Source organism: Suillus paluster, assembly GCF_016628075.1.
Source record: "Suillus paluster strain FC165 chromosome Unknown EDB91scaffold_80, whole genome shotgun sequence".
In the NCBI taxonomy this organism is placed as follows: Eukaryota; Fungi; Basidiomycota; class Agaricomycetes; order Boletales; family Suillaceae; genus Suillus; species Suillus paluster.
The window spans coordinates 74,590-101,797 of record NW_024537640.1 but is presented as its reverse complement, the minus strand read 5'-3'; the positions used below and the strand labels follow the sequence as shown (position 1 = coordinate 101,797).

General features: G+C 48.2%; 11 protein-coding genes and 1 non-coding gene across 12 annotated transcripts; 7 read left to right on the top strand and 5 right to left on the bottom strand.

The window, feature by feature from the left end:
* Positions 1-155: 155 nt before the first annotated feature.
* Positions 156-2,605, top strand: EDB91DRAFT_1085861 (uncharacterized protein; the record flags this gene model as incomplete). The annotated part of the gene is made up of 12 exons (XM_041315958.1): positions 156-318; positions 355-489; positions 882-1,002; positions 1,069-1,162; positions 1,244-1,268; positions 1,406-1,429; positions 1,557-1,659; positions 1,811-1,892; positions 1,920-2,144; positions 2,219-2,343; positions 2,395-2,474; positions 2,538-2,605. The coding sequence occupies 12 exons, from the start codon at positions 156-158 to the stop codon at positions 2,603-2,605; spliced, it is 1,245 nt and encodes a 414-aa protein (XP_041172486.1).
* A 2,550-nt stretch (positions 2,606-5,155) lies between these two features.
* On the top strand, positions 5,156-5,603 carry EDB91DRAFT_1020587 (uncharacterized protein; the record flags this gene model as incomplete). The annotated part of the gene is made up of 2 exons (XM_041312555.1): positions 5,156-5,320; positions 5,358-5,603. Coding segments are annotated over 2 exons (411 nt in total), but the record flags the coding sequence as incomplete, so codon positions are not given.
* Positions 5,604-6,562: 959 nt separating this feature from the next.
* Positions 6,563-7,077, top strand: EDB91DRAFT_1085859 (uncharacterized protein; the record flags this gene model as incomplete). The annotated part of the gene is made up of 2 exons (XM_041315956.1): positions 6,563-6,601; positions 6,694-7,077. The coding sequence occupies 2 exons, from the start codon at positions 6,563-6,565 to the stop codon at positions 7,075-7,077; spliced, it is 423 nt and encodes a 140-aa protein (XP_041172484.1).
* A 1,613-nt stretch (positions 7,078-8,690) lies between these two features.
* EDB91DRAFT_1160140 (HMGL-like-domain-containing protein) lies at positions 8,691-10,763 on the bottom strand. Its single transcript, XM_041319775.1, has 6 exons — positions 10,324-10,763; positions 10,046-10,267; positions 9,597-9,992; positions 9,251-9,548; positions 9,129-9,201; positions 8,691-9,072 (listed from the first exon to the last, which is right to left on the bottom strand). Exons 1-6 carry the CDS (start codon positions 10,568-10,570, stop codon positions 8,863-8,865), a joined length of 1,446 nt encoding a protein of 481 aa, XP_041172483.1. The 5' UTR covers positions 10,571-10,763; the 3' UTR covers positions 8,691-8,862.
* A 2,078-nt stretch (positions 10,764-12,841) lies between these two features.
* EDB91DRAFT_1349912 (uncharacterized protein) lies at positions 12,842-13,480 on the top strand. The gene is made up of 4 exons (XM_041326041.1): positions 12,842-12,868; positions 12,924-13,077; positions 13,146-13,292; positions 13,348-13,480. Exons 2-4 carry the CDS (start codon positions 12,987-12,989, stop codon positions 13,428-13,430), a joined length of 321 nt encoding a protein of 106 aa, XP_041172482.1. The 5' UTR covers positions 12,842-12,868; positions 12,924-12,986; the 3' UTR covers positions 13,431-13,480.
* Positions 13,481-14,358: 878 nt separating this feature from the next.
* EDB91DRAFT_838526 (uncharacterized protein) lies at positions 14,359-15,662 on the bottom strand. The gene is made up of 3 exons (XM_041328574.1): positions 15,601-15,662; positions 14,687-15,550; positions 14,359-14,630 (listed from the first exon to the last, which is right to left on the bottom strand). The coding sequence occupies exons 1-3, from the start codon at positions 15,615-15,617 to the stop codon at positions 14,531-14,533; spliced, it is 981 nt and encodes a 326-aa protein (XP_041172481.1). The 5' UTR covers positions 15,618-15,662; the 3' UTR covers positions 14,359-14,530.
* On the top strand, positions 15,631-15,712 carry EDB91DRAFT_t103. The gene has a single exon. It is a non-coding gene; the product is annotated as a tRNA-Asp (tRNA).
* Positions 15,713-16,002: 290 nt separating this feature from the next.
* Positions 16,003-21,625, bottom strand: EDB91DRAFT_1160125 (uncharacterized protein). Its single transcript, XM_041319774.1, has 20 exons — positions 21,374-21,625; positions 21,184-21,316; positions 20,983-21,132; positions 20,567-20,932; positions 20,299-20,514; positions 19,764-20,249; positions 19,601-19,712; positions 18,970-19,545; positions 18,635-18,919; positions 18,159-18,586; positions 17,860-18,106; positions 17,702-17,809; positions 17,404-17,657; positions 17,267-17,353; positions 17,150-17,218; positions 16,992-17,102; positions 16,819-16,942; positions 16,596-16,768; positions 16,356-16,543; positions 16,003-16,302 (listed from the first exon to the last, which is right to left on the bottom strand). The coding sequence occupies exons 1-20, from the start codon at positions 21,409-21,411 to the stop codon at positions 16,233-16,235; spliced, it is 4,221 nt and encodes a 1,406-aa protein (XP_041172480.1). The 5' UTR covers positions 21,412-21,625; the 3' UTR covers positions 16,003-16,232.
* Positions 21,626-21,680: 55 nt separating this feature from the next.
* On the top strand, positions 21,681-22,795 carry EDB91DRAFT_1060163 (20S proteasome subunit; the record flags this gene model as incomplete). The annotated part of the gene is made up of 7 exons (XM_041314319.1): positions 21,681-21,703; positions 21,757-21,800; positions 21,861-21,955; positions 22,006-22,087; positions 22,139-22,294; positions 22,354-22,571; positions 22,622-22,795. 7 exons carry the CDS (start codon positions 21,681-21,683, stop codon positions 22,793-22,795), a joined length of 792 nt encoding a protein of 263 aa, XP_041172479.1.
* Positions 22,796-22,926: 131 nt separating this feature from the next.
* Positions 22,927-23,336, bottom strand: EDB91DRAFT_1085854 (uncharacterized protein; the record flags this gene model as incomplete). Its single annotated transcript, XM_041315955.1, has 3 exons — positions 22,927-22,950; positions 22,998-23,206; positions 23,264-23,336. 3 exons carry the CDS (start codon positions 23,334-23,336, stop codon positions 22,927-22,929), a joined length of 306 nt encoding a protein of 101 aa, XP_041172478.1.
* A 113-nt stretch (positions 23,337-23,449) lies between these two features.
* Positions 23,450-25,713, top strand: EDB91DRAFT_1160111 (guanine nucleotide exchange factor). Its single transcript, XM_041319773.1, has 7 exons — positions 23,450-23,619; positions 23,673-23,780; positions 23,832-24,076; positions 24,126-24,380; positions 24,431-24,522; positions 24,573-25,267; positions 25,316-25,713. The coding sequence occupies exons 1-7, from the start codon at positions 23,538-23,540 to the stop codon at positions 25,621-25,623; spliced, it is 1,785 nt and encodes a 594-aa protein (XP_041172477.1). The 5' UTR covers positions 23,450-23,537; the 3' UTR covers positions 25,624-25,713.
* Positions 25,714-25,738: 25 nt separating this feature from the next.
* On the bottom strand, positions 25,739-27,148 carry EDB91DRAFT_838374 (uncharacterized protein). Its single transcript, XM_041328573.1, has 5 exons — positions 27,081-27,148; positions 26,784-27,027; positions 26,689-26,735; positions 26,049-26,632; positions 25,739-25,964 (listed from the first exon to the last, which is right to left on the bottom strand). The coding sequence occupies exons 2-5, from the start codon at positions 26,799-26,801 to the stop codon at positions 25,855-25,857; spliced, it is 759 nt and encodes a 252-aa protein (XP_041172476.1). The 5' UTR covers positions 26,802-27,027; positions 27,081-27,148; the 3' UTR covers positions 25,739-25,854.
* Positions 27,149-27,208: the final 60 nt, after the last annotated feature.

Sequence of the window (27,208 nt, the reverse complement as noted above, 5' to 3'; positions counted from 1 at the left end):
AGTGGAGTGCGAGGGGGGGGACTGGATGATCGGGGGTATAAGAGCAGAGCTCTTTTGATCCGCTGTGGTCTGGAGAGGCGGGTGACGCACAAGGGTAGTTTTATGGTTTTTGAATGAGGGGAGCCAGTGTTCAGGTTGCGCAAGCGGAATTCAACATGGTTGCTACCACAGCTCACCACTTTGCTCAGAGTGGCTGCAAAAAGAGGGAGTGGGAGAGGGGAGATCAGGATGGTGTTAATGTGATGGTAGACCACAATCTTGTCTCCAACCCCAAGAGTTGCTTTGGATCCAGGGACGATAAAACTATCAAAGGACCATGTTTCAAGGCCTGAAAGTGAGTGTGACATCCCCAAGATGAGGCAGGCAGCCGACATGGATATGAGGGCTCCAGCGGGAGGGGAGTCAATGGGGAGGTTCACATTGGCTCCTCCAGAAACAATGGTGTTATAAGAGTTGCAGGAGGACATGACCGTACTGAGGGAAGGAATGGTAAGTGTTGCTCTGTTATAAGTCATGGACATGCAATAAGTACGTAAAGTATGGATCAAGAAAACATGGCACTTTGTCGGAGGCTCTGCAAGAACCCTGAACTAAGTGAAAGTGGCTGAAGAATAACCAATAGATTGTAATGCTGATGACATTTGGAAATTTGCTCTCTGATGTCCGAGGGACAATTCTGGTGGAACTAGATAATGAGCTGCCCCTAGGGAGAGGAGGGTGGGTGATTTGATTCAGGCAGATCAGAGAATTGGAGAGAGAATATTTTGAGAGAGCAAGAGCAAAGATATGAGCGACGACGGAAAGGAAGAGAGAAGTGTGCGCCACTTTCTCAAACTGGGCATAGACCTTATTCTTACCACGTGCTCATGCCTCGTACTTAGTCAGAATCCAACCATTGGGCGATTTCAACGTAGGGCGCTGTGGGTACAACAAGTGCAGCGGAGAGAAATTGATCTACTACACAGTTGGGTCTTTGCTGCCTGCTGCCTCGCTTGGGAACAAGTGCGTTCGACCCTTAAGGGGATTGCTACTGGGGAATACTAGTCTCTGTCTAAAACGACCCTACAGGATGAAAGATCCGCAAAAGCGGATGAAGCAGATCGGATGCGAAACGTACGGATTCGTCGGATGGAGCGGATGGCACTTGTGGATCGGACAGGATGTGAATCAAAGTTGAAGGAAGTTCATTAAAGGTTGGATAAATAGTGAGTATAAGTCAAAGCGATCTTCTGGTAGGGTGCAGGAAAAGTGGGAGAAAGTTACATCCAGTAAGTATTTTTCAAAACCCTCCATGCTTATAGGGTACAGTATTTTCAAGGAACATAGATATATAGGTAGCGAGTCTAGACCGTGCCATAAGCTATCCAAAAAATACTGGAGTGTGAGAGGATATGTCTGTGTTCAGTCAGTAACAAGAAAATGCGTGTGAGTACGTACCAATGAGGTAGAATGGACGTGGACAGGACAGATGCAGCGGATGCGCGAGCTATAGGGGGAGATCCGAAGGTATCCACATGTCATCCGAAAAGCGGGTGTGTATCGGATGGAATGGATAGGTGTTGGATGGATGTCAGATGGACGCCTGATGCATCGGAAAAGTGGTGGATATGAGCCTAGCGTAGGGATACTCCCTACAGCGCGTAGTGGTTCTGGTGAAGGGTAAGTTCAGATTTGAAAATCAAGTTGTTTGCAAAGAATCTTCAACCTTTAAATGGTTTTTCGACCTGGTGTTTGAGCAAGAACTAGTAGGACAGAACAATTATCTTCATTCATCTATATATGGTCTGTCTAGATCAGACTAAGTTGACAGGCTTTCAGGCCCCACGATGATCGTCCTTGCCAAGTTGAACCCAAGTTACCCAGCCACCACCGATGTCGTGCTCATTAACACCGTCTAGCTCATCGCAATAATGGCGTAGACTGCTGAGGGTGCATTCGCAAACAGCCCATCTCCATTACTGTCTACCTCCATCTCAAGCCCTTGGCAATCCAACAACATCACAGACCCCATCCACTGCGGCCATCTCACCAAAGCTATCTCGGCGCTCTTGGAGTTCTATACCAATGTTTGTGTGCTCGTACATGGGGTCACTCAGAAGGTGTTTGCTCTGGCTGGGGAGAATGTGGACGCCATGCATGTCATTGTGGGCCTTAAGAAGCTGATTTTATCTTTGAAGTTGAGGTAATTATACCCGGCAGTCAAGACAGTTTGCAGTAGGCTGCAAAGGTGGCCGTCAAAGGCCTTGTCATGCCCATGCTGATTGGCGTCAATCCTCCAGAACGCCTTGCAAAGCAAAGGGTGATCACGAACATCACATTCCACGAGACTCCACGAGAAATCTGGTATGCACCAAGTAGATTGTCTTTTGTTTGCATTTGATGACATGGATGTAGGTTCATATCGTATCCCGAGCTAGTGCTCAAAGTTTTACATCGCGTGCACTCTAAGATACAAATCAAATTGTCAATCGTTGGTCTGTTTCCTCCTTTTGATAAACCATTATCACCCCATGTCAGATTCTACGCTTCTGTTCTAGTTCCTACACTCTCCCATCCAAATTACCGGATAGTCACAGACCACAGTATCACGAAAAGGAAGCAGTAGCGGCAGTGTAGCACCCAGCCTCATTGCGAGTATCTCACTGAAGTCTGAGACATGCATGTAGCACAACGGCAGTAGTGTTGCGGAAGTCCGGTTCAACGGGAAATTTTGCGAACGCTGAACTGGACCTTGCGTTCGGTTCAACCATTTTGCTGAACGCTGAACCGGACACCGTGAACGCGTCCACAGCGTCCGGTTCATGTCCGGTTCAGTGTTCGAACGTCGCACGCGTTGTAATTGCCAGTGTGAAGCTAAATAATGTCATCACATGATCAGGAGTACTAGAATATCAAGATGCTACTATGAAGCAGGATTAATGATCAGTAAGATCAACACAAAGGTCATCTTCAGTCCTGGGGTCGAGGAGTTCCACCTGCACCCAGGTCACACTGGTCAGCCATGTTGTGAGGAGACAAACTTGAGGAGAGTTGAGCTTACCTCAAAGTTGATTTGTTTGATTTGTTTTAACTTGCACCGAGTTTGCAGGTGCCGAAGAATTTATGTAGCTACCCTAGAAAAAAAACGACCCATTAACAAACACATTAGCGCTAAACCAAACTAACCAAAGTCTCGATAGCTTTTCAGGCGCTTGCTTCGTGACATTTTGATTAATGGTGGCCGAAAAAATCTTCACGGACCTTGGCAGTGGCATGGTCCCCACAACAGGGTGTTTCTAGAGTACCCGGGAGTGAGTATATCCGGATACCAAGCGAAAAAGTTGCGTGAATCAACAATCGTGTTTCAGTAATGGCGTTTCAGAGTGTATTGCGCATATAGATTATGGCATCTCATATCACTGGTGTGAGTGGCCTAAAAGTGCGTGACAAGATTAAACAAAGAACGGAAGTAGAGGAGATAAAGTGACGAAGTTCAAGTTTTTTAAAGTCAATACATATCAGCGTTCAAAAAGGTTCCGAAGGACGCGTTCGGACGCGTTCAATGCGTTCAAGGAACATCAATGTTTGAACCCGTCGAAAAACTATCGTTTTACGATCCCTGACATTCCCTGTTTGGTATAGTCTCAGGTGAACTGAATTGATTTCTAACACTTAAACTGCGCGAAATTTCAGCCGCTTTTGCTGATGAATGCTGAACGCTGAGCCAAACCGTGGTCCGGTTCATGAAAAGTCCGGTTCGAACCACGGTTCAGAACCGAACCTCCGCATCACTAAACGGCGGTCCGGGTCAATCCTATTGGTCCCCGGTGAGGCGCACATCGACAACTTCTGCTATTTCTCACTGACGGGTCGATATTCAAGTTGCACAGTTCCATGCATATTCTCCAAGGGTTGGGATCATCCTCATTTTCAAGTTAGCAACCGCAGGTCCGCACTGGCTCGTTTCGAGTCGTGTGGTAAAAGTCTATCCTACATTCGGCTTTATTCAAAGTCATTTACGGCGAGTTTTGTCCTGAACCGACGTTCGAACTGGATCGTGGTTCGGTAGGGTAACCAAGTTCAGTCTCCCATCAAGAACAGAATTCTCCCCAGTTTGGTTCTCCGTTAGTTCTGCTGTCCGCAACTGACACTGAGGCTCACAGCCTTACCGTGTTCCAACCCTACTCCATTCCTTACTTTAATAATGCATTTATTCCTGTTCGGTTCCCGGATCTCAAAACGAATGAGGTACATCCCCCGTGGCCGGATTCGATCTACGCCGCCGCGCTGCGGATTCCTGCATGCGGAATTGGTGGTGTCGAGCCACCGCTACACCTTGCTCTCATCGGACTTGAAGACACTCACAGTGCTCATCGTGGCTACCCGCCTGTCACTGTTCTTGCAGATGGTGTTGAGAATGAGACTGCGATAGATCATGGGTGGGGTACTGTTATTGAGCTACGGAATACATGTGTACTACCGCATGTGATCTCCTGGGCAGTCAACCGTATGACACTGACGAAGCAATTGGTTATTCACTGTACAGATTGCAAAAGATTATATTTCTCGGACAGGAGACCCTACGCGCTAGATATGCTAAATGAGAGACATTTTGTCAAACATGCTTCGTCACTTGAGATCAGATTCAGTATTGTCCCAACATTATACATGCGACTAACGCCAAATACAGGTCATCGTGATGGCCATCGGTCATAGGGGATAGCGTTCTAACCGTCTATGTGTCTTGCGCTGCCACATTTTAAACGATTATGGTTCTTGTCTACGTTATAATGTGTATATAAGGGTTTAAGTATCGGCAGTGTTTGAGGGGATGGCCTTGACTCGGATTCCCATCTGCCGACTGTGTTCTTTCCCACTATTTGATGATGCGGGCAAATTTGTCCGTCTTCACAGCTTTATGTTGGCTTCATTTTCCCTCTGTGTCCAGATCCAGCATAGCTACAAGTGCGCAGCGCTCAGCGCTCAGCCTGTGCTGTTGTCGGCACGTGCCGCTGTGGTGCACGATATATATAGGAGCCTCTGGTATCAGGTCAGTCCTTCCCCCTTTATCCTCAACTTCCAACATCCTATGGCCTATTATGATGAGGTTGGTGGTGGACTAGCAGTCCAGATTGTCATCATCATAGAGCTACAGTCAGTTTATTAATCTTCGATCCAGGATTCATATCGCCTTCCAGAGGGTATAAAGCGGATTGCATATGATGCTGATACGCAGAAGTACACTTTCCGCGACCGCTCTGGTCAGCTATACCAGAACCCCTCAGGAGAGATGTATGGCATTCTGAAGGCTGTGTCAGCGCCTGCCACTCCTCGGCGCAGTGTGACCATAACAGGCGAGCTCATGACTACCACACGAGGCACAACCACTTACATCAAGCATTGCATACCTAGAACGTAGAGATCCTGCCCTAATTCGCGCACGTTCTGTCAAACGCCCCGCAAAGACTTTCGATGATTTCCTTCCCCCCGAATACATCACCAATGCGGCGGCGGAGGACTCAAATTCTGCACCCGGCTCTCCCAGCGAAGAGATCGCCCGGGTGACCCGGAAACCTACGCTACCGAAGATGCAAAGAGTCGTGGCGGTCGTGCGTCGCCGCTCGAATCCACCTCGCATGTCGGGAGATGACGAAAAATATCACTTACTCGACGATCGCATCTCTAGTCCTACCTCCTATGTAACTCGCGAGGGGGATGAGAAAGAGTTGATTCGCTCAATTTCTAACGTGTCGTCTAATCTGTCACTGTCTGCTATTGATACACATATTAATTTTGAGTAATTCATTCGGTATGAATTGAATTAACACCGATGTTGTCGTTATATCGCATATGTAGAGCCACCGCACAATTTTTTTACTATGCAAGCAAGGTCTAATCCATCGATTTGCTACATTGACTTACGACGCATGGTATTCCGTTGTCGCAATCGCGACTTTATAGCTGAAGGTTAGAGCAGTTGGTTAGTCTAGCTTAGTCAGCAGCTTCACGATTCTACAGAAGTAAACAGCCACTTGGAAGAGTCGAAGATGGCACCAGACAGCATCGGACGTCCAATGGACATCCGCCAAAATGCCGCAACGACTGTGTAATACTCCCTCCACACCCTCATTCGTCCAACTCCATCATGCAAATTACCATGAAATACACTGGATCCTCAAGCCCAGACTCGGTATTGCGTTCCAATCTCTTAGCACGATTTTGTCCTGGTTCAGACCTCTCTGTCGTGATGCGAGGATTGAAGTCAGTCTCTCCTTTCTACGAGGCTTGTAATCATACTTAGCGTTCTAAAACGGGGCGCACTATGTACCGTCAGGCTGTGATGGCGCTCATGTCTAGGTTTGGAGGAACCTTCGAGCTTGGCCGTCCTGGTGTGCAAGGGGCATCCAGCGCACGAAGACATCGTGCTGCGTACGAAAATTAATGTGGTGCAAGAGGAACAACAAGCTCCGCCCTCAAGATACACATACCTACTCCACGCGAACTCGCTACGCTGGCAGAGAACTGTCTAAAAATCCTCCACTCCTCAAAGCACACACTTGTACGTCCAGGCATCGATGCCATCATGTTTGACGCCAGAACATTGACAGTGTGGCTCGTCCAGGTGACGCACGGATCCTCACGCGCTGTCTCTCCTGGGGGTCTTCTCTTTCTGCTGAGTGTTGTCCGAGGAAGCCCTTACGAGCCTTCTTCTAGCTCAGTGGAGATGAAAGAACATGGCATTTCCCCTTGTTCTTCTGGACGCCACGCATCAAACTCTACATTATGCAACTGCGCGAGACGGATCATGACGTCTCCTCTTCGAGAAGTTCATACGAGCAGTGGGGTTTCCTTTATAAGGCTCCGCCGAAGAGCTCGCCCAGCGTCCCGCGGCGCCTTGCGAACTCGCTGGCGCACCTCGTCCGAAGGCTCCTATACACGTCTGAGTCTAACTATGTGGTCCAGGACCGGATGACATCGGAAATTCATGGCGCGATCATACGAAACTCAGGGGTGCCCGGAGCTCAGTTGCTTGGAGATATAGCGAGCGAGCAGCGGCTGGGCCTGCCCGACCACTATGTGTGGGATGATGAAAATTAACTACTTGGGGAAGAGATAAAGAGGTGTGTCCACGAGAACGAAAATTAAATGTGTGCTTATATATGTACGAATACTTGTGGTTGTCACAAATTAGTGCTCATAATGTCCATATTCGATTTGCCGCATCCATGTCATTAATGCCCATACTCAACGTGTTTGATTTCACCGGCTGCGTCAGTCAGGGAATATGCAACATCATTTTACCTGACCAATCACACTACCGGATTTTGGGATTTCGTCGTGAGACCGCTGAGGTGACTCACAATTCGTACAGCCTTGGAGAAAGGAAAGTCAGATAAACAGGCGCTTTTTTTCCAACCGCTCTCTGTACACCGCCCTCGCGTAGTGTCATTGGTCAGGTATTTGAGATGTTAGTGCATGCTGCGCTGACCAGTGGTCCTGAATATCTATGCACTTGATTTTCGGTCCTGGACGGCCCTCATAGGGAATTGACACCTGTCCAGCCCGAGGAAATAATCACTGACGTCGCGCATCTCCCAACTGCCAATCGCTTGTTCTATTTCAAGCCAGGACTCATAACCTACCCTGGTATTCATGGTACTCTGTTCACCCGAAGTCAATATATGCCATCCATTCTGAATCCCGGCAATAGAAGGCCTTGATAGCCTGCACGACGCGCTGGCAATTGAACATCGGCGCACGCACAAGGAGTGGTACTTTCTCTTCGCCGCGGAAAAAGGAAAGAGGGCGAAGTGGTCGCCCATGGTTACAGGAAATTGCTGCACAAGACATATTCGCAATGGAAAGACATCGACTCAGATACTTTGTTCCTCCTAGCCTGCTGGTGTGTGATTGTGCTTTTGCCCATTTTATGTTACTGATTATCTACTCGACAACCAAATGGAACCATAAGCCCGCCCACCAGGCTTATGCTCGCAATCACGCTCTGGAATCGCCTCCTTGGGTTTTCGGAAAAGTAATGAGCGAAAAAGCGTAAGACATGGATACATTGAAAATTTCGGCTCTAGTGTAACATCTCACTTTATACTGTTGAATAAGTTGTAATCAGTACTCGCCGAGCCGGACGAATACCAACTTGTAGGCATCCTGAAGCAGCGAGAAATAGGATCGAAGCAGTAGGTTACTGTTGCAGTCAACGAGCTCCAAAAAATAAGGATCGTAAGTGGCGAGTCCCTTCCAAAATATAAGATCGCGGAGTAAACTCGGAGATAGTGGGCAACCCATGAGCATACCCGTATACCGTGCTGACGGGTACGGTGTGGCCACGGGTGGCAAATCTCTACATCGTACTCGTACCCGCTATACCCGTGACCGCCATACCCATGCTATACCTTATAGATGTCAAGAGTGCGCGCTGCCTTGCAGGGCGACTTATTCAAAAATGACCTGCAAACAAGTCAGAAACGAAAGCGCAGGAATGAATACAACCCACATTGACGACGGGAACCCGCACAAACTATAATAGCCACGCCTGAGGAGAGCTGGGGAGACGAAAGGCGATAGAACGAACATCTTCTCAAGGCAAGGATATTGTATATCATCACCTCTGATATCCAAGCTGTCACTACTGGGCTGTCACTCACCGTTGACGTTGGACTGTCATACGAAAATGACCGAGAATTGAACTGAGTGTAAGCGTCCAAAAATAACGGATTGAAGGAAGCTACTGTGCACCTAGACATATTTCACACAACGCGTTAGATAGTGATAGACAAATCTACATGATACAGGACGACCATCTGGTCAACTTTTTTTTCTTGTCGTACTAAGACGACCTCTGTGACACTACAACAACGATTTCTTTTATGCAGCAGCAACAGCCTCTGGTTCAACGCGCTCTCTCGAGGACTCGCGGTGCTGCTGGAGTAATCGGTCAAGCGCCTCCTTCTGGCCGACTGCGAGCTCTCCAGACTGGATACCGGAGTGGTATACACGCAACAGGGAGTCGACATCGTCCATGGATTGCGTACGGACGTCAGCAAGCTCCTTGATCTTGGCGGTTGCATCCTTGACCTATTACAATCCGTATGAGTAGACTGGATAAGTGAGGTAAAGGTAATATAGCAGACCTCATCATCGGTGAGCTTGAGCCCGAGCTGCTCAACTCTTGACTTGACAGCGTTCCAGCCAGTGAGACGGTGTCTGATCTCAAACATCAGCCTCAACTCATGACGCTAGATAAGGTACGTACCCGATCGAGACGTATCGCGTGAGACCAAAGTCTTCAGGCTTCAAAATCTCATATGTGCTGGGGTTGTTCAAGATCGCCTTAGCATGGATACCGGCCTTGTGCGTGAAAGCACAATAACCCGTGATCGGGTTCATGAATGGCACGTTGACCTCTACTGCCTCTGCAACGAGGTTTTCAATCTCGCGCAGCATGGGCAGGTTGTACTTGGCCTTGACGTATTCGGGGTTGGCAGCATACAGGCATGCTACGAGACCACCGAGAGGCGTGATGCCGACACGCTCACCGATACCAAGGACGGCTAAAAGATATTTAGCCACGTACTAGCCGGTAGAATCAGGAGACGTACAAGTATCAATGTGTGTTGCACCAGCCTCCAACGCGCAATAAGCGTTGGCGATGGCCATGCCGGTGTCATTGTGCAAGTGGATTTCAATATCGCAACCAACAACGCCACGAAGAGTACGGACGAGGTCATAAACTTGTCTGGGATTTGCGCATCCAACAGTGTCAGCGATACCCACACGGTTGACACCGATCTTGTCAACAGTCTGGTATATGGAAAGCAAGTCGACGAGGTCGGAACGGAAGGAATCTTCTGAGGAGAATCGGACTTCGATGCCCTTGGACTTGACGAAGGTGATGACTTCAATGGCAGTCTTGGTAATGTATGTCATGTCTTTTCCGTGCGAGAATTCCCGTAGGAACGAAGATGTGCCAATCACGACATCGACACCGTCAACACCTACGAATGCAAAATGAGTCAAAAAGATAAGGTCAAAACGCTATGAAACTCACCGGTCTCGACAGCGATTCGGGCATCGTCCATGTGGCATCGAATGTGGGTAAGAATCTTGGCCTTGAGTCCGAGCTTGCAGATAGCCTCACAATCAGCGCGCGACTGCTCAGATGCGGCGGGAGAGGTAAGCTCGATGTACTCGACACCGAATGCATCGAGAGCCTTCGCGATGGCGATTTTGGTCTTGGTGTCGAAGAAAGCGTTGGCGAATTGCTCACCCTCTGCATGACGAGTCAAACTAGGGGCCAAAGTGCAAAAGGGTGGGAACGGGACGTACCTCGAAGAGTGCTCTCGATGATGCTAAAATTTGAGATGTTGCTTAAAAAGTCAGATGCGCGCGGTCCATATGGATTTCTGCGCTGTGCTTCACGGGGGTGGATGTTACGTCCGTTGACACCATTGGCGCCGTTGGCACCATTCACGCCGTTGGAGCCGTTGACACCGTTGACCGGAATCATTTGGCTCTTGTCAGGCGGTGATAGGGACTCTGGATTTTGATGCGAGCAGGAGCACTGAGACGACATTTTACGATTTAGATGGGACAACGAATATGAGAGATCAAGACAAGGAGGGATAAGTAGATGGTAACGAAAAAGATGGATATTATGAACGAGTCATCGCTGAGAAAACTGTAAATTATAATATGCTTCGAAGTTCTTGGTGGAGTCAAGGACACATGACCACTTTCATGTCGGCCGATAGATACTTATTCCCGACTACTCCAACTATGATTACAGGTGTACTAACGTTATCGAGGTGGAAGATATTACCGCACGTGACGACAACGCCTCGTTCTCCTGAGTCGGAACCGCGACAAGGCAACCGCTCAAGGCTCGTTGGTTTAACTTGCAGATTGCCTACACGCTGAGATAGCTTCCTTGCAATGCATTCTATGCACCTCATCCTTCTGAATACGTTATATGAGCCTGCTCGCAAGTCGCCAGTATTCTGGAAAGCAGTACGATTTCTCCGTCGAACTCGATTTTTTCTAGTCCCTTCTCCTTCGTGCATTCCTGCAAAGCTGTCTATGTAATAATTGCAGTGTGAACCTTGTCTGTTGGCGAACAGTGCTGGACTGATGCCTCCGTCGAGTTTGATTCGGTTGGACGTTCTGCCCTTCCGCCTTCTCTCACACATCAACCGCGTGCCCACTACTCGCAATAAAGCTGGGGGCGACGTCGTCATTTTTTTTTTGCGGTATTTCAGGTGTTCATCTTCGGCACGACTTGGAGCCCTACTCCATGGGTGTACCTGGGAGAGGCTTTTTATCTTCGAGTACGTCCAGAAGTCAGTTATGCAACAAATACGATTTCTACTTTTTCACAATTAGATTTCATCGCTGATGCTTGTTGGCGAGTCTAAACTACGGTCAAGGGTTCTGGGCCGTTGCTCGGTGTTTGAACGCCTCGCCAGGATTGGCCCAATTGGCAATGATGTGTTGGCATGCTTGTCTTTGGGTGTATTCCCTTCACTTGAGAAGTGGTGAGGTTACATTCATCCCCGTTGTAAACTGCTGCCCATTTGTAGAGATGAAAGAACACGGCATTTTTCCTTATTCTTCTGGACGCCACGCATCAAACTATACATTATGCAGCCGCGCGAAACGAATCATCTCGTCTTCTCTTCTAGAAACCCGTACGAGCAGTGGGGTTTCCCATGCAAGGCTCCGCAGAAGAGTACGCCAAGCCTCCCCCGGTGCCTTGCGAACTTTCTGGCGCACCTCGTCCCAAGGTTCCGGTATATGACTGAATCTAACGGGCCAGACTCATGACATCGGAAATTTATGGCGCAATTATACGGAACTCGGGGGTGCCCGGAGCTCATTTACTTGGATATATAGCGAGCGAGCAGCAGCTGGGCTTGCCCAACCACTATGTGCGGGATGGCGAAGACTAGCCACTGCAGCGGAGGAAGAGATTGAAAAAGATGTGTCGACGAGAGCGAAAATCAGGTGTGTGCTTTATGTAGTAGTTGGTCGCAAATTGTTCAAGAGTGACTACTCAAAGTACTTCATCAATGTATTACACTGAAAATTCGAGAGGGCTTTTATACCTTCTCCTTAGGTCCGCCCGACTCACCTGACCTTGTCAAAGTTTTTTTTCAGATCCTACTGCTCCTTATAACACACAGCCAATGTGCATGGCGTTCCCAGGCAAGTCAATCTCATGTCATCCCAAGTATTCCGCCTCGAAGATTCGTGCACATATTTTATATCTGACAGTAGCGCCCCCGCAAAGTCACGGAGACTTGTCACTTAAATTTCGGCCATCATGATTCAACCTTCTATTATATGCTGATGAAACTTAAACACGCATCTGCTGACTACCAGCGACCGCTGACAATGACATGATAGCATTTTGAATTTAGTATCCCTCCCCCAGGTGTGCACGTGGCAAATGAAATCCAACACGTCGTTGAACACTAGGCTCGGGACCAGTCTGGCCACGGACGAGTCGAGGCCACCCTCTCAAAGACATACGTCAGACTGGTCACGAGTCTAGTTGGACACTCGATTCATTCAAATGATAAGCTGCAGCTTCTCATCACTGACGTGACGCGTGAACGCTGGTCGATTATGAGTGCATCATGGTGACGGAGCAAAACCTCCGCAGCAGACTCGGATTCATCTGCTACCAGTCGCTGTGCAACTGCCACGCAACTCATTGCGGCTGTTTTTTGATCTGTTTGTTGTCCGCTGGACCTGGGCCCTATGTTAGACATGACACGCATCATCGCGGCTGTGCCACCCCTCGAAGATCACTGCAAGTATCGATGCTCTCGACGGCTCCAAGCTGAGGGCCCGCTGGCCCCGATCTGAATCGGTATGTAATAGTCTCAAATGCCAAGTCGAGCGGACCTGCGAGAATGTATAAAAAGCACTCTCGAATCTTCAGTGTAGTGCACAAGTTGACGAAATAGTCACTCCTCTCATCCACAACAATGCAGCTTTTACTTCTCTCGAGTGCGTTCACATCTATCGTCAGTCTTGTTGCAGCGTCCCCAGCGCCAAGAGCCATCGTGGAACGTTCCTGTGAGTATTAATGGCCATCAGCAGCATCATATTTACTTGTCACAGCGAGATGCTAATGTATCACTCAGCCTTAAAGCGAGAGGAACTTGACACGAACCTCTTTCAACATGACGAGTCTGACTCGGGAGAGGGCAAGAAGCGCGAGGAGCTGGGAACCAACCTCGTCACTTATGGGGGGTCCGGGTACGTTGGTGGAGGGGGTGGCAGTGGCATTGGTGGGTTATATACATCTGCCATTTATTCATCTATGTATCAAACCTTTTGCACTAGAGAAGCGCGGAGAGCTTGAGACAAACCTAGTGGATTATTACCAGCGCGAAGAGCTTGAAACCAACCTTGTGGAATATTACTAGTAGCATTAAATGTGGAGGAGAGTACTATGACTCGGAGGTGTTGTTGATGCTAGTAGTGTCAAAGAGCTCATGATTGTACGCCACTCACTTGAATAAGTTTACTGTAGGAACACGCTGAGTTGACCGTATCATCCCGCGGAAGAGAATAAAAGACAAGGTGTGAGTCCTTCACGATCTTCAAATGGGTGTGGTGAACGAAATGATCGGCTGGCCTGCATCCGCCAAGTTTGTGGAGGTTGACAGATTTGAGCCTGGGCGAGGTGGACTTGCTGCACAGAATTGTGGATGACTTCGTTCTACTATCGATGACCCGGTAATGCAACCTAATACGAAAGAACGATTATCTTCGATTGGTCTGGCTAGGGGAGACTAGTGATGCGAGTCGATTTGCACTAACCAGTTGCGCAAATTTGAGTCCACAGTTGACATTGTTGATTTTCTAGCGAACGCTACACTTCATCGACGTACTTGAAATTCTATATACTTATTCTCGTGCGACCTACTGATGCACTCGATTTTTACAGGCAGCTGTTGTATAAGAGGTCGAGTCCGTTTTAAAAAAAATTGCATTACTAGGCTAATTTGCACTTCCGGGTCATCGATAGTAAGTTGCGCCGCAAGCCTGTTTTTGTTGCGAATATTAAAGCAAGATGTTCTCTCGAGTCTCAATGGCTTACCTTGCCGGGGCTCTGCACATGAAGCCCGTGCAGTTGGAACACAGGACATATGCTAGCAAAGCCATTGAAGACGTGGACATGCATGACAATGGCACGCTCACGGTCGATTTCAAATGTGTTTAAAAACAAGTGCTCGGGGGTTGATGGCAGGAAGAGTGAACAGAATACAAATACAAAGTGTGAATGACCAGCAAGAGATAGCTAAACAATCGCCGTCAGAGGATGGCTCTGGAAAGCAAGGGAAGGATATAGAAGTATACACAGCTCAGTATTTTACCGGGCTCCAGATATCTACAATTAATCGCTATCGCCAATCGTGTAGCTGATGAATATTCGATTGGCATCGTCGAGACACAAAACGTGGCAACAGTAGTGGCGGGCTGTGTCTCTCTGTCCGTATTCCCCCATGATATTTGTACCAGTTTAATCATCATCTGGAAGGTGCCCGTTCTTCTCGACGTCAATGAGGATCGTCTTCAACATCTCATGACAAATGACGGCTTTGAGGAAAAGATCACATTGGCTAGTGATCACAATTAATTGTATTGTACAACTGAGATGAAAAAGAGATGGTATTACCCGCTGTATCCTCGGGGTGGTGGAGGCTCAGTTTGTCTTTCATCTTCCCACATGCTTGCCAATCGTCTATCAATCCATATTGCGCTAGGAATACGCTCCCATGGCCATGGTATTTCAACGAACTCCGCCTCATTATTGAGCGCAGTATAGCGTGGACCAAGAGGAGGAGGGAAAATTGGACTATCCGGGTTGAATCGTCGAGGAGACACGAACCGAAGAGTTGGCTTGTAACGGTTGACGATATAGCGGGAGTATTTCTGGACAGCCCAGGTGATATCGTTATGACAATGGATATCCACAGAGGCGGCAGCAAAAGAGCGAAGGATGGAATGAGCATTTGCGAGCTCCATTTTGGTATTTACGACGAACTTCGATAATGGATGGTCCAAACGCAGCAATTCTGGGCGGTAGTCACCTACTGAGACAAATGCGTCCCGCACCGGCACATTCATCTCGGTCTGTGATCGATGATGGAGGGGACTTCCCATTTGCAAGACGATGCACCCAAAGAAGGCGAGGATGGGGATGATCATGAGGAGTTTCTCCCAAATTGAGTAAGTTTGATACATGATAACTAAGGAGCTGATCAGCCACGCAATATACTCCAAGATCGAGAGCTCTATGGCCCTCTCAAGTGTTGCCGCTATATATCTGGGTAAAACGCTTGGAGCTGCTAGCAGAAGCTGCACAGTGTTACGGCTAGTGAACAGCAGTATGAGCACAGCTGCAATAACTGGCTTCCATTCCGCTGAGGTCAAAAAATAGCAAAGCCCCGTGGCATAAGCAGCATCTAGAGGAAAATCCATGCTCAGGCTGGAATCTGGATTACTGGTGGGTGTGCTTAGCCGGGCTTGTTTGTCCCTGCTAGAAACTGAAGGTGCTGGTAAACAGGCACAAATAACTCGAGTACATACCATACGGACAATAACATCCGCAATTTTTCATCTCTGATAGTATATCGGTCAGTACACCCGCCTGTCACAAAGCAGCCCGCGGGAGAGCGGAGTTCGATTCTCCGTCAGAGAGACCTATTTTGTACTGCAATGAATTTTAGATATTTTCGATGCCAGAGAATAGTATTTGGTTGTCTTTAAGTACTATTTTCTTTTACTCCTGGTTGAGAAGCAACTGCCTAGCTATAGCTAGCTTTCTATTGGTTTATCGGCAAAGAGGAAAGCATGGAAGCAGTGTACTGGTGTGTTCTACTGACTACCGGCTGAACGCTCGCGAAGCATTACTCATCATCCCAAGCCCATGTACTTAAGTACAATTTAAACCTATCGGTCACTTCGCTCGATGAGCACAACTTGATCGTCCGCTAGTTCGGAGCTGATCACTCAGATAAATACGCTGTGGTCGAAAGGTGTTCGCTATCGTGCAAGTTTGGTGTGCAAGAAAATTCAGGTTGAGACACTTGAGACCACCATCCTGATTTTAACCTCTGCCCCATAAAACCTTGCGCAGACAATCCGAACAGGTTCTGTCTCTTCATAACAAGCAGTAGTAGATAGATAGAGAAATAAGTAACTCGGTGGTAAAACAACTTTTACAGTGCATCTTCAAACAACAATCTTCGTGGTTTGCTTATGTGTGGTGACGGTGAAAATAGAGCAGGCCTAGGAAAGATCCTGTCAGAGTATAATTGGATCGCAGGCTATAATCCACTCACATAGATGTTCCGCAATTTGCAGCTGCGTTGCCCATAATAATGCTTTCCGACACACCAGCGATACTGTCGTTCTTCCCGAAGGCCGCTGCATCAAACAAATGGTCCGTGGTCTTTTCGAAGGAAGCAAGCATCAGCACACTGTCCTTCATCTTCGCGACACCAAAGCGAGTGATACCCAGAACCTCTCCCTGTTCCAAGAAACAGTTAGCCAGGGAAGTTGGTATCGCACCACACTCGTACCTTGTAGCTCATAACATCGCCAAGCAACATGACGTGACGAGGGTCAATACTCATTCCGTGGCTCTGCATGGTATACTGGATTTCGTCGATGATGGTACGTCTTGCGGCTTCGATTCCCAATACTTTCGCTGCCTCAATGACATGGTTGGAAGTTGTGGCCTCGCCAACGATTCCTAAATCTAGGTCAGCGCATGGTGACTGATTGGAGGACAGAAAAGCCTACCCTCCGTGATCATGACCTTCTGTAGTCCGTAACCTTCTACAAGTAATTCTTTGTCTCCCTTCTTGCCTTTGGCATCGTCCTTCTCTTTGATATTAATGACGGCGCGCTGAATTGTCGGAACTCCCTGTGCAGATGATTCAAAGAATGATCACAGACAAAAACGAGTGATGAACCTTGACTACAACGTCCGGCAAAACTCGCTTCAATTCTCGCAGCTTGTAATATTTGTCCGTCCCATCAATATAGATGCGCAAGCGGTTTCTGCGAGGAATGACAGTGATGGACTTTTTACCGTAAGTGTTGGGACGATATCTAGATGATACGGACCCACTTCTTGTTTAATCTTGAGCTTTCTCGTGGCTACGATAGCCCACTTTACATCGTCCAAAGTAAGTTCAAGCTAGTGTGGCATGTGAGCACTCATTGGATCCTGTGTCAAAGCACCGACCTGGAGCTTCCGAATAGTATCCGTGTCAACAATTACACCGATGTATGTGTACTCTGGCGCCCATGCCTCTTCAAACACAGCAGCGATCTACACGAAATTCAGCACACTATCCTAGGCATGAGCTGAAAACGTCTTACATCGCCCAAATGAGTTTTTTCAAGACGGCCCTTAACTATACGTGCAGAAGGCTCGCTGTTAGGTGTGACGAGCTTGCAGCTAATAATGGGCGTGCTGATAGTCTTGGATGCGTTGATAATCTCTTTGATTCGAGGAACACCAAGCGTGACGTTCATCGAAGCAACTCCGGCAAAATGGAAGGTCTTGAGGGTCATCTGTGTCCCTGGTTCTCCAATGGACTGAGCACCGACAGCACCCGACAGTGGAACCTGAGCTGCACTTAGACCCCTGGGGGTAACTCGTATGGATTCCACTTACCTGGCTCAATCCTGGCCTTGACGTATTTTTCCCAGCACAAGGTGAGAAAACGCTGAAGCTGAGACTCAGTGACTTTTGCTTTGTTATCTACGATGGCCTTGGAGGCGGCTAAGGAATAGCGTCAGAAAGCAGAGCGCAAATATATTTTCTGTGCAAACCCGAAGCCCCCATAGATAAGTCAGTATCACGGTCCCATTCATCTGAGCGCTCCAGAGCCTCAAACATTCCCCGGCTCTTGCGCATCGTAGCGAGATGTTGAGCGATATGCTGAACCACAAATTCTCGGATAGTTTCGAGATATGCCGGGGTGCACTCGCTGGTAAACTTTGGTTTCTTGAGCTCTAGATCCACTAGTTCCACGATTTCGAAAGGGAGTAAACCGCGACCGCGACGGTTTCCTATTGCCTGAAAAAAGGTGAGACTCTTGAAAAAAATGGACAGCATGCTCGGGACACACCAAAGCATGCGTCCACGCCCGCTCAAACTCGACTGGCTGCGCGTCGCCCTCAAGACATGCAGGGTCCAAGCCATCGTCACCATATCTAAATTGCACAACGCCTCCTGTGGAGTTGCGCACTGATAGGTCATATTGAGTGGTCAGATCCTCTAGTGCCTTCATCAAACGTCGCTGCATATAACCGGTCTCAGCAGTCTTCACCGCTGTGTCGACCAAACCCTCACGACCGGAGATGGCATGGAACAAAAATTCAGTTGGTAACAGACCGCTAAAAAAGCTGTTTCTGACGAAACCCTTGGAAGGAGGTTCTTTCGACTTCTTCGGGAAATGGGGAAGAGAACGATCTTGAAAACCGTCTGGAACACGGTGACCCGCAATGATCTGCTGGCCGACACAGGCAACCATCTGAGACACGTTGATCACGGAACCTAAAAATAGCTGAGGAACATCGACGACAGAGATTCTGAAGGACAAACCTTTGGAGCCACAAGTCGCCATGATTAGAGGGGCATTATGTCGACTCAGCTCCTGCATACAGATGTCTCCGACCTTGTCCCGAACTCTTGAAAGAATTCCAGATATCATAGCTTCAAGTGTTTGTTCTTGGTCGCATCCAGGTTTATTCTCCAGCTTCCCCTTCTTTGCCTGCGTAATGAGGCCCGTACATTCAGCGTACGCAGCCTCAACCATCTGATTTTTCCTCGCCGCAAGAATAGGCCCTGGAATGACGTCGTTGATTCCAAGAGAGAACCCGAAATTGGCTGAATAGAAATTGAATAAAGAAATGTGCTTAATTAACGATGTGACGCACCCAACCAGCGAGCACACAGTTTTGCTACACGGTTCATGGCGGCGGCAGCCTCATGTGGGCCATAATCCCTCATGATTATTCCGAATATAGACTTCTTCTTCCCGCTGCCGACGATGGCTTTATCCATGACACCACACATGACTTCACTGTTGACGATGACAAGCCAAGCATCGTTCGGAGACAGATCAGGGGCTGGGTCTTTGATGGAGGGGTAATGTTCAGGTTTTAGCTTTTCCGGTTTATTGCACTTGCATTCAACGTTCACAAATACGTTAGACTGCTTGTTAGGACGCATGAGAACGTTGAAAATCTGCTTTCCTGTCCATAGTCGTATAGGCTTCCAGATCGTTGGCGGGGGTATGTCAATCTGTAAGTCGGCATCGGCAAAGTAGCAACATATTTGCGTAAACTGGCGACGGTCGAAAAAGGTATCTTTACGAGTCATCAAGTAGGAAGCCGTGATGAAATCTTGAATAGCAGCAATCACAGGTTCTCCGTTTCGAGGGGTGACTAGATTGTGCTTGACGCTCATGAGCTCGAGCGCTTCTGTTCTTGCTTCCTCTGTCTGAGGGACATCTACACCAGATATGATTAAGAGACTGTTCGATTATCAGCCAGCACGACAACTGACGAAGATTCATTTCATCGCCATCGAAATCGGCGTTGTAGGGGCCGCAAACACATTCGTTTAGACGGAAGGAGCGCCAAGGACGAACCCTGACCCTGTGACACATGATCGATAGCTGAAGGGTAGCACGTCAGTAAAGGTTTTAAGCTTCTGCAGAACCAAAGACCTTGTGCAGACTGGGTTGCCGATTGAATAGGACGATATCACCATTAATGATGTGCCTCTCAACAACATCCCCGATTCTCAGACTGTCAGCAACCGCGTTGCGGTTGCCAAATTTCAAGAACTTCTTGAAGCCACTGCTGCCTGCTGTCACGTAGTTAGCGCCAGGGTGTACATCACACCCATTGCGAACCGCTTGTGTGAGACTTTCGATATTGTGGGGAGTCACACGTTCTGGGTATGTCAATATCTTTGCGACGCGCTCTGGGACCGCTACTTCATCGATACGCAAGTTCGGGTCAGGGGAGATGACGGTTCGACCAGAGAAATCAACACGTTTCCCAGACAAATTACCACGGAATCGACCCTGTTTACCCTTCAGGCGCTGGACGAAGCCCCTCATCGGCTTTTGACCGGCTTGTGAGGGTACTCCAGGAAGCTCAGAGTTGATATACATGGCTACCGAAAGTTGAAGAAACTCCCAGTGTTCCTGAAATTGCGTTGAAAAATGTCAAGTACCGTGGATACTCATCACGTACCATGAATTGTGCAGTGGGCGCTCCTTTAGAAAGACCCTGCTTTATGAGAGCATTGGTGAAAACTATCTCCGTGAGTTTGACAGTGAGGTCATCTTCGTTGGAAGCACCATCCTGAGCAACGGATGGTCTGATGCAAACCGGTGGAACGGAAATGTACTGCCAGATATACTCTTCTGGACGACCGAACTCGGGACGTAAACCAAGTAATTCGCAGTCCTGAGGGTGGATATTAGCCCTGTGAACGTATGAAGGTATGCATAGATGAAACCTCATTTGATATTCTCTTGAAGAGATCGAGAGTTTTTAGTGGGTTCAGATCTTCATGGATCGCCTTGTTCAGGTACATCCCAAGTTCTTTCTGCGCCTCTACAGCTGGAGCAAATGTACGCTTCCATTTCTCCATCTCGTCTGCCGTCTTCTTCGCGCGGAATTTATCATGAATGATCTTCAGCACTCCTGCCTTCTTGACGGCACCGTTCGTTGCTGAGCAGTACGGGCAGTAGACGACCTTTCGTGCCATTGTATTCACCTGTTTGCATAATGCCTGCCTGTGGATATTTTCGAGGCCTGGTCGACGGAAACGTTTGAGGTACGTCCGCCGGTCGGGTTCCTCCAATAGCACACGAGCGCAGGTCTTTTATCGCGTTATAAAGCAGGGAAGGGACGAAAAATCGACTAGCTTACTTTGCATATGGCCTGGAGGATGGCAATGGTATGCTTGAAGTAGCCGATATGGAATACTGGGACCACCAATTTGATATATGCGTAGTGGCCTACGCAATCAACAGAGTTGAGGCCACATGTCTCGCAAAATGCGTTCTTCTCTGTGGTCCCCTGATATGATGATCAGTTTTTTCTGGTGTGTGGGGAGGTATGGACACTAACCAGCCGACGATCTAAAACGCCATCTTTGACAGGAAGTCGATCGGTGGGTGTATACAAATCCCGATGAGTGACCTGGAACTCAGATATCTTGACTGTATCTTGTGCATTTAGCAAGCTGAACTGTAGCTGTTTTCTGATGGGCTTTCGCGTCAATCAATATAAAGAACCTGGAGGAAGGGACTGGACATACATAACTTTTGGTGCCTCAGAAGGCACTGTCTCCTTCATGGCAGAGAATTTAGTACAAGAAACTAGCGAGAGAACTTTTGCGACGGTGCTTGTTACTCATGCGCAAAGCACGAGCAAAGTGTCTGTATATACACTTGAATTGGGTTCGACGTCACTGGCAGGCAAGTTTTAGATGTGATGCTCTATATCGGATCAATGAGTGACGTGACATGCCGGTGACTACGTGACATAACCCGTGATGGCGTGACATGTGTGATGAGACTTGCGCGTCGCGTGTCTGCGATTGAATCATATCCTGCATCCAAACCATGTCGAGAACATCATACGATAGGTTCGAGTATTTCCCAAGTTCCGCCGTTAGCATGCTCATGAATTATCTGGCAGATATCTCACTGTTTTCTCGCCCGAGGGTCGACTGTACCAAGTCGGTGCGTTAATGATTATTGGATATGTTGGTGGTGACGCGTGCTCATGTACTCCTCCTTTAGAATACGCATTCAAAGCTATCTCTGGTTCTGGCCACACAGCAGTGTCTGTCAGAGGATATGATACCTCTGTAGTCATTACCCAAAAGAAGATCCCGGTATGTTGCACTACGAAATGACTGTCATCATCATCTTTACTTCAGATCAGGACAAGCTGTTGGATGCATCGACTGTCACACACCTCTACAGCATTACACGCACTATTGGGTGTGTCATGACTGGCCTTGTCGGTGAGCAAACGTGGTGTGGAATAGGTCTTACTTGCGCTGACGTAGTTACAGCTGATGCTCGTGCCCAAGTTGTACGTGCTCAGCAAGAGGCTGTCCAGTGGAGATACAAATATGGATATGAAATAACTCCGGATGCTCTGGCACGACGACTGGCAAATATCAATCAGGTTTACACCCAACGTGCTGGCATGCGGCCTCTGGGCATCTGTGAGGCTACCTATTTTTCACCATACTCTGTAGCTAACATGGAATAAATATCCTTATAGCTATGATCCTAATTGGCATCGACCCAGAATATGGGCCACAATGTTTCAAATTGGACCCGGCAGGCTACTTTGTTGGGTTCCACGCTACCGCTGCTGGACAGAAACAGCAAGAAGCGATGAACCACCTGGAGAAGAAGTGGAAGAAGCTAGACAAGGGTAAGGGAGCTGATGATGCTGGAGCTGCTGGCAAGAAACTCAGTCGAGCTGAGGTAATCGAAGTGAGTAATGCTATATTGCAAATTGGCGTGGGCGGCTAAATGTTGTTTAGATTGCGATAGAAGCGATGTCAACTGTTCATGCGACAGACTACAAGGCTGGAGAGATAGAGATTGGGATTGTGTCGACAGCTGAGGAGGAGGACCCTAAGACTCGTGGTGAGTGGCGCGTGATGGATGAGACAGAGGTAGAAAGATATCTGCTAGCATATGCAGAAAAGGACTAGGACGCATCATTCCACTCATGACAATTGATAATTTGTTGCGGAAACAAATTGAAGCAGTGAGGGAGTTTGTAAATTGGGGTGACGTGGTAATAAGTTCTAACCCGTGTCTATCTGATGGTCGTTTATGTATTTTATCGCAGAGAAGCTCCGCCACTCTGCACGACTATGAGTACTGAATCATTTCATATGCAAAAATACTGACCAGTATGGCATCTATCTCTACTTGGTCCAAGTACCTCGAACTCGGACTCGAGAAACGTGCTGGAGCTTCCCAGAACTCCAAGACAACGGGATGGTCCTGAGATTGCGATGCTCGAGATGAGCTATGAGGAGCAGCTTTCTGCATGATATCAGAAAAGGACTTTTGCCATTCTGGAGGTGCTGCTGGATGAGGGTGAGAAGGACTTGCTGCTGTCATAACATTTGAATATTATGAATGACGAGATATAAACGAGTTACACGACATACCAGCGGACCATACACGCTTTCCAATGAAGCTGATAAGGGGCTTATGAGCTAGCACTCGAACAGACGGGTGCATGTCGGGAAGTAGTACTGGAGGAAGGCGGGCCGCTATGACTTGGGATATATACTATTTGTAATTATTTGTGATCCGAGGTAATCCGAAGAAGGCTGTGGGGTAACCGCCGATCGCCTAGTGACGCCAACGGTACTTAGTAGACGCTCAAAACACTATATACCAGTCATATGTTCTTCCTTCTTAACTGAAAAAAAAAACAGTATGTCGCTTCTTCAAGCGTATTCTTCCTTGTCATCAAGCTCGTCAAGAGCTACTGTATCACATACACTTTACTCAATCGTTGGTATGTCTGAATCTTTATTTATTGTTACTCATTTCAACCAAGTTATTTTTCAGGTGCTCCATCTATCGATCCTGCTTCCTGTAAAGCACTTATTCAACTCATCCTTGACGATCTACGGAACGTCATTATTGATGAATCCCCCAGCCGTTTAACCCGTGACAGTTCGTTCACTATATCAGGTTTATCCACTTCGTACTGATCTAATATCGCAGATGCATTGTCCGCTCTTGCTGCCGTCAAAGGCCTTGGTAAAATACCCCACGGTGCCCAAGTCCTTGCATCAGTTCCTAACCTTAAATGTCTTATGACACTCGCCCTAAATCTCGAAACAACTCCTGACGCATCAAACGAAGCTTTGAAGTGTGTTGCCAACACCTTACTCCTTAGTGAACCTGCTCGCACAAGAATATTGAGTCAAGAAATTGATGGAGGAAATATATGTGTTGACCTCCTCCAGGTCCGAGCTCCCCCATCGCGCGAGTCATCCATCTAACCCCGTTTTCTAGAAATCTACAGCACCCGAAAACACCTTTCTCTCATCCAGAATCCTCTTTCTCTGTACTGCATCGCCTCATCAGTCTGCTTCTTTCATTGAATCAATCGTTGAGACAAAACGCACTGCCAATGGAACAATAATCGATGTCATTGCCTTCAAGTTAGATGATTTAATCGTATCAATGCAAGCTGGAGTAAAGATGTCGCGCGATGCCATGACAGATCTCTTGAAGCTCACCTTCAATCTTCTCGTCCACTATCCAAAGGTCAGTTATGTCCTTTTAACCACAATAGCGAACTCTCAGTTGCATTGCAGTTGGCCCCTTCTGAGGTCCAATCTCCTGCCTTAGCCGCCTCTCCTGATGATCAAAAAGTAATGGGAGATTTCTGGAATTCGCGACTTGATGGGTAAGTGCCTTGTCGCGATATATATCCCAGTATCTCACATAGTGCTGCAGCATCCTACCTCCGCTTGTTCGTGCTTTTCAGGCCATCCCTCTTTCCTCCCCAAACCCTCTTACCTCGCCGTTGACTCACATTATACATTCGCTGATTACTATCCCTGTCGACGCATCATCCCGAACGATATGGTTCGGTACTCGTCCATCTTCACATCCGACTACCCCCCCACAGCCCAGTTCCCCCGAGCCCACCACCTCTGCTTTGGCTGGTTCGTGCAACCAGTCAACGCCCAAGGAGCCAAAGAATAGGCAACTTGAACGCGCCATATCGTGTGTCATTTCAGCCGGTCGCCGTTCGTTCTCCCGCTCTTCACGTTCCGCATCACCTCCCGCTGCTGACTGCGCCTCACGCGCTTATGAACTCCTGGACACGACCCTTGCGCATTTCCTTCCAAATGACATCGATCCCGACGATCCTGCAGTACGAGATTTATGCAAGGCCGATGGGGACACATCCCTGGATGAAGTCGTGTGCCCGCTTGTTTTACTGATTACACGATTCTGTCTTGGCGACGACGACGCCAAGACACGACTAAGACAGTGGCTAGTGCCTGAAAACTTGGATAGGACAAATCCTTTGGAAAAGAGGGCAGATCTTCTAGGCCGATGTTTGAGACTTCTTGCATCCGTCTACCACAGCAGGTTGAAGGACGCTACAGGAGAAATGTTGTACGCCATGTGTGATTCAAACGGTATGTTATATACACTTCGCGTCAGTCATATTTACGAATCGAATCTAGCCACAACCCTTGCTGGTTATTTCGGATACGGGAATGTTGCTGGTTTCTTGTTCCACAAAGGCGTCGTCAGTGCACCGCCTGTGAGCGCGGCCTCAAGTGGCCCACCGACCACTGCTTCAGGTTTACCCATCAACCCCATTACTGGCACCGTCGAGCATCCCTCAGAAACTATTGACATGACTGATGAAGAGAAGGAACGTGAGGCAGAGAAGTTGTTTGTGTTATTTGATCGGCTTGAGAAGACTGGTGCGCTGCCTCCGAGTCAGAATCCCTATCGGAAGGCGTTTCAAGAGGGGAAAATGGGTTAATAGACGAAGTTATCATGGACTTGTTCACTTATAGATACCATTCCTTGTTTTTCCTTACCCTGAATCACAGTTAATAAAGTACGATAGATCAAGTGGTTCGACGCAATCAGGCTAATGATAAAATATTGTGCACATGTATATGGTACGAGCTATATGCAAAGACTTTGGTAAATCATGATTTTTGGGGTTGTGCTGCCTAGCAGTACAGATGAAACGATGTCACAAAAATACTCAATCGAAAGTGATCTTGGACCCCTCGAACTGAGCGACGGCTCCAGTGCGTGGGCCCCCTCGCCCTCTGCCACCACCTCTTCCGCCACGGTCACCGCCTCGTCCGCGTCCTCTCCCACCACGGTCACCGCCGTAACCACCCCGCCCACGGTCAAAACCACCACGTCCACGGTCAAACCCACCACGTCCACGACCTCTGTCGAATCCTCCACGACCTCCACCCCGACCACCTCCAGCGCTGTCTCTTGGCTGTGAAAAGTCCAAGCGAAGGCCGCGGCCGTCAAGCTCGTAACCCTGCAACTGCCCATGGGCCGCCTTCGCGGCCTCGACAGCACTAAATTCGACATAGGCAAAGCCTTTTGGCCTTCCTGAGTCACGATCCGTTGGAACACGAACGTTTTTAACGTCACCGTGCTCGCCGAAGACTTCATAAAGTTGATCCTCGGTGACACCAAAGCTAAGATTCCCAACAAAGAGAGTGCTTGATGCTGGACTCTGCGTGTCGCCAAAAGATTTTGCCCGGTTTTCACGGACGGCATTTTTATCCGGTGGGGTGCTCTTGTCGATATTGACGGGTCGTCCATCAATCTCCTTGCCGTTCATTTCGAGAGCCTTTTCAACGGCATCTGCGGATGCGAAATGAACATAGCCGAAACCGCGAGACTTGCCGGTTGCGCGATCTGTTTGTACTTGAGCAGAGACAACTTCGCCGCAGGAGGCAAACTCCTGTGCCAGCCAGTCGTTGTCGACATTCCATGATAACCGACCGACGAAAATACTTTTCGTTTCCTCAGTCGATTCGCCAGTAGCTGCATCGTCATTCACGAATTTTACCTTTTTTTGGGAAATGGAGGGTTCTGCTTCTGCTTTGCGCTTGGTGCCTGCAGACCAGTCAGATTGATGAACGACCAGTGCGATCAATGACTTACCCTTGGCAGACTGAACATTTTCTACCTTCTCATCTGACGAGCTCTCGTCACCAGAGGAGGAATCACTGCTATCCACTTTACCCTTCCCATTTTTGACAGGTGGGACACTGACAGGCTTTTCATCTTCCGATGATTCACCGGAGTCCGACGGGGGTGCGGGTACAGTTTTTTTGGGTTGTTCGTCCTCCGAAGAGGAGTCCGAGGATTCATCGCTCGATTCGGCAGCCTTAGCTTTGAGTGCACCCTATGGATGTTGAATGAAGGTCGGAATAGAACGACTGAGAAGCGAATACATACGACCTTGGCCAAAATGTCCTTAGATGATGTTGGCAACTTGGCTTTTGCCGGTGAGGCGGTTGGTTTTGCAGCCTTGATCTTATCTGCCTTTTTGTCTGAAAAATATGGCGGACATTCAGATTGAGAGT